Source organism: Diospyros lotus, chromosome 4 (assembly GCF_014633365.1).
Source record: "Diospyros lotus cultivar Yz01 chromosome 4, ASM1463336v1, whole genome shotgun sequence".
Taxonomy (NCBI): domain Eukaryota; kingdom Viridiplantae; phylum Streptophyta; class Magnoliopsida; order Ericales; family Ebenaceae; genus Diospyros; species Diospyros lotus.
In genome coordinates, this window is record NC_068341.1 from 19,338,517 (window position 1) to 19,347,961 (window position 9,445).

The 9,445-nt window shown below is 31.6% G+C and overlaps 1 protein-coding gene across 2 annotated transcripts; it reads right to left on the reverse strand.

Moving 5' to 3' along the window:
- Positions 1-374: 374 nt before the first annotated feature.
- LOC127800389 (WAT1-related protein At1g43650) lies at positions 375-2,991 on the reverse strand. Of its 2 annotated transcripts, XM_052334974.1 has the most exons (7): positions 2,749-2,991; positions 2,590-2,652; positions 2,376-2,492; positions 2,024-2,279; positions 1,787-1,945; positions 898-1,049; positions 375-803 (listed from the first exon to the last, which is right to left on the reverse strand). In XM_052334974.1, the coding sequence occupies exons 1-7, from the start codon at positions 2,949-2,951 to the stop codon at positions 662-664; spliced, it is 1,092 nt and encodes a 363-aa protein (XP_052190934.1). In that variant the 5' UTR covers positions 2,952-2,991; the 3' UTR covers positions 375-661. The 2 variants fall into 2 exon arrangements, with proteins under 2 accessions (XP_052190934.1, XP_052190935.1); XM_052334975.1 differs by lacking the exon at positions 1,787-1,945.
- Between the last annotated feature and the right edge of the window lie 6,454 nt (positions 2,992-9,445).

Consider the following 9,445-nt stretch of genomic DNA (forward strand, 5'->3'; position numbering starts at 1 on the left):
AAGTTGTGATTTTTTTAAATAATCACAATCATAACTACCTTGACACCTTGTATCATTTCATTAAAAATTATAACTATTGAATATATATATATAGTCACCAAGTAACCACTATTGGAAAAAAAGTTGTAACTTTTAAGAATATAATCACCAAAGGAAGTTATTAGTTTGTTATTTAACCAACTTAACTACCCCTTGTGACAAGTAGTAATTATTTAAATAGTCACTGTGATAATTAATAGTTAATAAATAACTGTTCATATCTTTTCACTAATATATATGATTGCTATAGAAAAATAATTCAAGAATTTGAAAATGATCATATAGAATATGCTATTATATACACAACACACAATTTTTGTCAGTAACATATGATCTTTTCCCTCTACTAGTTTTCTCACCAACCAAACAGAATATAGAATGTGGTGAAAATTAATTTTCTGTGCTTTTCTTTTCTTCCTCTCTTTTTTTCTTTTCCCCGGCTGAAGGTAAAATCAAGACAAGTTGAGAATTTTACAAGATATGCAATATTCCCAGCAATTAAGAAATTACTGATTAATCTCCCACTGGCTAATGATACAGATGTGATTGGACCGAAGTTTAGTTTTGGCAACATCCCTTTCTATACACCGCAATTTGTATTTGCAGCCACCAGTCCCATCAGTCACTGATGTGTAATGCACTCCTGAAGTACTACGTCCTTGGCTTCTGATGATTTTGCCTCACTCATTTCCCTGTTCCCTTCTTTGTTCTTCCCCCAGAGAACACAATACAGGCCTGCCACTAGCAAAATTGCCCCACAACCACTGCACAAATTTAAATATATAATAAAAATGAATCTATATGTGACAAATTTATGCTTGAAAAATTAATACATTAATTAATTTAATTCATATGGACCTTCCCAAGTAAAGGACCTCCTTCCACAAGAAAGATGAGGAGATAGCTGTTATAATGAGGGCCAATGGAGTGAAAATTACTGTAAACACTGGCCCTTTCTTGTCTATAACCCAAACTTGCATCCAGTATGTTATCCCTGTTACAATTATTCCCTGTCATGAAATAACATATTGTAATTAAGTTTCGAAACATACATACGTGTATGTGTTTTAAGCACATTTTATGTGATGAGTTGGCGTGTGATCCGAGATATTATATGGTCATGAATGAAAATGATTGGTAACTATAACCCAATAATCTTATAGATCGAATTGTTTCATTGTGATGTGGAAGCTACTGTGCTTGATACACACACATACGAAGTGTCATGAGCACCTTTGAATGTGATGTATAGTGGGGCGTACGTGTATCAGCGTATGTATGTGTTTATGCTCACATGTATACAATTTTAAGTTTTTTAACTAGTAAATCAAAGGAAGAAAGAAGGGAAAGGAGTTTGACTCGTTATCCAATCAAAAGAAAATAACTTTATGTGCCAAGTCTACACTCTGAAAGTCGTAGAAACTAAAAAGATAAGGCATTTTCCAACATACGCACCCACTAAAAGAGTGTAATTGTATGTTTGAATCAGTGACAGTGTAGGGATGTTGATTTTTTTACGCTAAGTGTGTAATAAATAAAATATCACATATGACATTCTTAAATTATACTTGTTATGCATGATTTAATTAACCCTCAGAAACTGCTCATATAAAAATCCTTAACCTAACTATAATAATAATTGTAATAAAGAAAGAAGGGGAAGAAAGAGTTAGTTTAGCGTTTATAAAATTAATAATGTGCAGTTTGAATTTTCATGCCTGGGAGATTAATTAATGCAAAAACCTACACAATAGGCCACAGAAAGAAGATGGACATCCCATCCAAGCTTCCATGATGACACATTTCTCTCCACAGCCACAGCCCAAACTGCTGATTGCATGCAACTAAATGAGCATTGCAGGGTTGTAAGCCTTAGCTTCGCTGGGTATTGCTTCGCAATAGAAACCTTCAAATATTGTAAACAAACAATTTTTAAAAATAAAAAAAAGCCACTACTTTTAGAGAGAGAGAGAGATGAATGGACCTGCATGATGAGCCATGAAGACCAGGCAGTGTTGGCCAAGAGCATGACAAGACAACCTTTTACCCATTCCTCTTTGGAACTAGACTTTACTGATGATGAACTTGAAACCCCCTGGCTTAGCTCTGTTGGGTAATTGTTCATCAGCTTTATGAGAGGACCCTTCACAAAAGCAAACACCAAAGCCCCAGAAACACACAGCATCGAACCCAAAACTTTAGCCACTCCATGCCATTGCTTTATGGAAATGCTTTCCAGCCTGAACCACACACACACACATTTATTACAGATCATCTTTATCAATCAAACTTTAATTTTGTCTTTCTTAATTTGCTTCTTTCCCAGTCCCACGTACCTCAACAGTACGGCCATGATGAAGGTAATGGCAGGAATTAGGTTTGTCGAGGCGGCGGCAAATGTTGCAGATGTGTAGCTTATTGCAAAATAGTAAAGATTTAAGCTCACGGTAATCCTGGAATTAATTTCTCACTTCAGAACATGTTATTAACTATCAGTTGGGCTATCCCTAATTAATTAAGGTTGAATCCAATATCAATTTAATTACGTACCCAAATAAGGAAACTAAAAAAATCTTGAACAGCAACTCGCAGGAGAGGGGAGAAGAGTTCTTCCTACAGATTTAAGAGGAAAGTGATCAAGACACACAAACAAATCAGAACTAATGATATGAACAGATTAATGAAAACAAGTAATGAGAAATTATTAACCTTTCGGTGAAGAAAGCGAATGGAGCCAAGGCGAGCGAGGCGAATGCTTGCCGGTAAACAACAAACACACAAGGGTTCATTCCTTTGGCCATGGCTGCTTTCGAAAACAAGGCCATGCCTGCATAAACACACTGTATAAATAGCATTGCAATATAAGCCTTGTTGCTCTCCGTAACCATGAAAAAGCTGCGTAAGCTCCTCATGCTGAACTCTCTATGTATGCTTTAGCCCCCTTTTGCTTTGGGAGTATTTTAACTTCCAAAGCTGTTCAATTTATAGAGACGCTTTCATCTTAAATATCCCATGCAGGAGCTACCACTTTCCAGGCTAATAATATTTATCATCACCATGGCATGGGGTCCATTATTCAGCTCCACCAATACTCTCTCCAAAACATGAGACAGTAAAATCCAACAATTCACCAATTCTTCCCTTGATATGTACATATTGTGTGCGCGCGCGCGCGCGCGCGTGCGTTCAGGAAACTTTTAAGCTTTAAGGTTATGAAAGCTTTTTTCGATCTGTACCTTGAGGGGGTTAAAAGCTTTTAGAGAGTATAATAATTGGGGGATGGATTATTTCCATCAAAGTGCATTTACTAAAACAAGAAGTTATGGCCCTCATGGCTCATGTGATTTATTGGGCTAGCTCTTAAAATTATTTGATAGTCTCCTTGTTTTTAAATTATGATTTTTTCGTATTTTATATATTTTATTGAGTCTTTTAAAGTTCTTAAAAACTCCCTTTATTTATGTCAGGTTATCCACCCTTGTATACACCTCTAAACCTCATAATTTATTTAGATCAACACCAATCACAAAAAATAAAAAAATACGAGAAAAATACTGCCACTTGGCCACAAGTTTTGAGCACTTAAGCTCCTGTAATTATTTAGTCACCACCAAATCAACTGACGTGTATTGTGGTGAGGACCTACAAGTCCATATATAGAGTGAATTCTCCAGTCATAAAGAGCTACTACAGAAGGCAATTTAGGAGAGAAAATGATGTTTTTACTTATAAAAAAAAATAATATTATTTTTACAGATTTTTTTATAAAAAATTTACCTGTTGTGGTAGTAATGGTATTATTAGAATTATGATCTATTTTAGTACCGTTTCTAAAATAAAAAATTGACTATTAATGTGCCGTATTGTTCTAAACAAAAACTCAATACCAATTTTTTTATGTTCATATATTTTTACTTGCACAGAGAGAATGAGTCGACTGTTTGATTGGCAATTTTTTTTATGGAATTTATTTTTCACCCAACTATAAAAATGCCATATTTTCCACAAAATAAAAAAAATCAATTTTTAAGAGGGGAGTTAGTTTTGATTTTTCATGAAAGTTAAAATTGATTTTTTTTTTCATCTTCTGCAATCAACACACCCTAACTATTCCATTGCATTGGTGCTATTAAAAACAATCAATAAGCATTTGGGAACATAGTTGTGAAGATTTATCCTCACTTTTTCTTTGTCCTTTTATATCTATGATTCCTTCATGAGAAAAGATTAAAAAAAAGAAAAAAATCTAAAAAAGAAAAGAAAATGTCAATAAAGCAAAAGAGCATAACACTACAAGAAAAATACTATTTAGCAATGGAATTAGTGATAGGAAAAAATCTGTCACTAATTAGTGACGAGCTAGCGAAGAATGTGCCATTGCAAAAATTTAACGAAGAATTAGTGATGGAAAAGGTTGTCGCAAATTTAGCGACGAAAAGACCCGTTACTAAATATTTTTTATATTTAGCGATGACAAAAATCTATCACTAAAAATAAAGAAAAATGAAAATTAATATACAAATCTTTTAGCGACGGATTAGTTCCGTCGCTAAAATTAAAAATTTGAAAATTAAATTATAATTTTTAGCAATGGAAGAGATCTGTATCTAAAAGACATTAAAATTAAAATTTAATTTTAAATTTTTTAGAGACGGATTAATTCCGTTGCTAAAATAAATTAAAATTTTAAATTAAAATATAAATTAATATGAAAATCTCTCAGTAATAAAATAAAAAATTTAAAAATTAAATTTTAAATTTTTGGGCTATAATACAAATAATTTTTAATAACAAAAATTTAACTAAATTTAAAATTTTTCATCGAGGGAATAGTTTCGTTGCTAAAATAGAAGAATATTTGAATTAAAATTAAAATTTGGTATAAAATTAAATTTATTTCCAATAGCAACGGACATGAATTCAATAATAGAGTAAGAAATGCCCATTAATGGGTACATATTTTTAATTGTAATATCATACTCAAAATCATATATTTAATTATCTAACTAAATTTTTTTATTATGCTACACTCCAATTAATTGTATAATTGAGATGACTAATTTTTTATAATATTTTCAATATTTTTAATAAAAAATATAAAAGTAAGACTGCAAAGTATTTTTTACTACTATATTCTATCTATATTGTTTTACTCATTTGAACAATAATATAAAATTTTATTATTTAATCAAGGAAAGGATCTCAAAGTTTATCTCAAAAAGCAATTTTAAAGAGATAATTGTTCATTTTGCATTCCTCTAAAGAGGTTTGTCTGGGAATATAACTTGTTAAAAATTATTTTTAACTTAAAGAATATATATAAATTAATTAGTAAAATAATTTATATAATTATTATTATTTATAACATAAAAATTATTGATCATTTAAAAAAAAGATTAATCTTTACCTCCCATTTTATAATTAAGAATAAATTTGCATACTATTGAAAAATATTTTAATTAAAAAATAGTTTTATTCTTTCTTCAATTACAAGAAAAATATTTTTCAGCAACGAAATATAATAATTTGTAAAACTTTCAATTGAATTTGCAACGAAATAAAATTAATAAACGTTAAAATTAAAATTAATATCCGTTTGAATTAGCGACGAAATATTCCATTTAGATTCGAATATAAGACAAACAAAGAATCTCATATTCAAATATAAGGCAAAAATCCAAAAAAAAAAAAAAATTCAGATATAAGACAAATATAAGTAAAACATATCCAAATATAAGATACAAAAAAGAAAATATATATGGATATAAGACACAAACATATATTTGCATATTCTGATATCATGGAAGACACTCAATCATTGTTTATCTGTACGAAAATTATTAGTACAAATAAACTTAGAGTTAATTATAAAATTTGTTAGATTTTAAAGATATTTTCTATCAAATATTTAGAATTATTTACTTACAAAATTATTTCTCTAACATATAAACCATAAAGCATTTGTTTTTGCTAGTTTAACATTAAATTGGACTTTAAAAATATTATTTATATACATATATTTGTTTATTTAGTATAAATATATAATTTATATTTTATTTTTGATTTATTATTTTTTTGTTTAGTATATTATTTATATATGAATTAATTCTTTTATTTAAATAAGATCTCAATTGCAGTGACGATTTTATTAGATATCTTACAACTAGAAATCCTCTTTTTTTGATCGAATTCTTCCACTACCGCGAACTCCATTTAGATGCAAGCATGTTATATTTTTTAGTTATTTGGAGAACTCCAAGTACTCTATTTCGGATTTAAGAAATAACTTAGAGAGATCTTTTTTCGTTTTGAAATATACAAAAGCAAAACAATCAATATATTGATATTGAAAGACCTAAAAGAGTCTTCCAATGTATCATTGATTGTGAAATATCAATTGTTTGTTGAACTTTGTAAACTGCGTGAAAATAGAATATTCCAAATTCAGAATTTTATTTATTATTTATATATATTATTTTATGTTTATTATTGAGTATAAAATATATTTTTCTCTATATCTATATTATTTATATTTTATGATTTTTTTAAAAATATTTGAAATATTTTTTTTTTTAAATTTTTAAATCCCTTCCCATTTAGCGACAAGAAGATGCTTGTCCCTAAACCTTCCCCCTGCGTGCCCCCTTCCCCCCTTTCTTGTTTAGCGATGGGCATTTTCTCGTCACTAAACAGCGAAGGGAAGATGCCCATCGCTAAACCCCCATCCCGTGTGTGCGCAGCCGCCCCCCTTTGAATTTCTCCCATCCCCTTTGAATATTTCCCCTCTCTTCTATATAAATCCCCTCCCTTCCCCTCCTCTGCACTCTCTATCTATCTCCTCTTCACTCTTTGTCTCCCCTCTTTTCCCCTTTTCCTTGCCCCCTTTACACTCCCCCATTTTCACTTTTAATATTTTGTTTAATTTTTTTATCGGGGCACGTTTCCGGATATACCCACTAGCATAGGACATCCAAAAGAGAGTCCTTCCAAAAATGGAATACATAAGCAAACATAACCAAAAACTTCATATTATAAATGGGCTCACTTTTACTAGAAGCGATAATCTTTCTTACAATATTTCTTTAGGCTTACAAGCTATACAATTCTCAAAATAAACAAAGGGCCCATAAACATACAAAAGAAATAACCTTCAACACTGGCCCTCCTCAGAAGTCCCAAAATCTTTAGGTCGGGAAGATTTCTGTACACATCTAAAATCGACTTCAAGACCCAGTAGACTCCCCTTCTGCTATAGATTTTTCTTTATTTGAAATGACAACAAGCAACAAGTTTGCCACAAGATTCAACTAGCATAAATATAGCAAAGGGAATGAGATAGATGGATCCCTGAAGGCATGCGTAAGATAAGAGTAAATGGAAGACTTCTACCCGACATTTAAAACAATCTTTTGATCATGCCTTCCTTATTAATAATACTGCATAAATTGATATCTCCTTACTTAACAACAACAAGGCATGCATGAAACTCATAGAGTAATATTCACACAGTTTAAATATTGGCACAGAACCCATTTTTCCATATGTGACTCATAGCACAAGAAGCCACCGATTCATGCTCAGACAATTTTATATAATGATAGAAATATATGCATCACAATGGCCTTCTAGGCCTCTACATCCATGACTAAAATGCATATATATATATATATATCAAATCATTTAGCCACCACATTGGCATGAGCATCACTTACTGGGTTTATGGCCACCTCACTCGCGTCAGGCACTCAATGGAATATCTCGTCTCACACTTGCAGAACTTAGTCGCCGCACTAAAATAATAATAAGAGGCACAAAGATAATTATAACAATGCATCACATAAGAGAAAATATTTCCATGGACATGCCAACCAAAAATATTACGTAACAACTTCCCAAAACGTGATCGTTATGGTTAATTTAGATTTAGGAAATCCTTAACTGATCCAAACAAAATCAAAGCCCTCGAAGTCTAGTTTATGACGCTTCAAACGGATCATAATTCTGAGTTCTACATCAAAGGTTATGGCCAAAATAGTGCAGCATGCGCAGTGTTGCTAGGGGGTTGCCAAGTCGACTTAAGGGGATTAAGTCGACTTGGCTACAAACAGGCAAAAACGGCCATAAAAACTAGCCTTAGTCGAGTCGACTTAACCCACTATAAGTCAACTGGACGTAACCCGAAATGCATAAAATGGACACAAATCACCCAAGATCACCTATGACTAAACCCCTAACCCCCAAGTTGCCATTCCTTGAAGAAAAGATGGGGAAAACAAGCCCTATAGAGATCTAAAAACAAGACCCAATGACCTTTTTGAAAGAAATCCACATTTAAGAAAATATGGAGACAAACCATTTAACTCAAGTTTTCAACACACCACTTGGAGATATGAACATATTGATATTTTACTCTTGGTAATAAAATAGTTTTGATAATGACTATATGAAAATCAATCTCTACTATATGGATTATATGTATGAGAAAATCAATCTTTAAATCTCCTTGAAGTAAAGTTATGAAAATTTATATAGGAAAAATGTTGAAGTGTGGTTGAGTGTGTTTAGATTCAAAATAAATATATTTTTGATAATCTCAACTTGCTTTCAAAAGAATCAAAATGAGGAGTTGTTAAGTTTTAAATATTTTCAAATGGATAGTCGACTATGTGGTTTAATGTTGTTGACTATGCCTGAAAATAGTCGACTATGCATAAGGATAGTCGACTATGTTGGTTTGATCTGTCGATTATTTTTGTTCATAAAATTCAAAATCCTCATCATATTTTTACATTTGTCAACTATGTTTATGTGTCTGTCGACTATGAAAAATTTGTGTTATAAGATAGTCGACTATGCATTTTTGTCTATCGACTATGTCTTGTTTTACTCGTAAAAATAGTCAACTATGCATTTTCTTCTGTCGACTATATCTTTTGCAGAAACTTATAACGGCTAGTTTTTGGCGCATTTAATGCTCGTCCAACCACCACAACGGTCGGATTTTTGGATCTATCTACCATCTACTATAAATATGGGTTGGGAGAACCGATTGAAGGCTGTTGGAAAGCATTTAATATCTTCAACCATCGAGCTTTCATTTTTGCATCGAGCGATCAATATCTTCTCACTGTATTTACATTTATGAGGCTTTGTATACACTGTTACATTCATTGTAAGCCTAAATTTATCAGTTGGAGAGAGCTTGTAACTAAGAGTTTGTACTCTTAGACTCTCATTTTCATGATTACTATAATTGTCTTAGTGTAAGCTAGAGGGCCCATTATATTGGGAGGTTTGTAAGTTTTTCCTAGTCACGGACTAGAGGACCTACTCGGGTTGAGTAGGGGGTTGATAGTGAATTTGCTTGAAAATCCTTAGTGGGTAGCTAAGGTAGTGGACTAGGCTT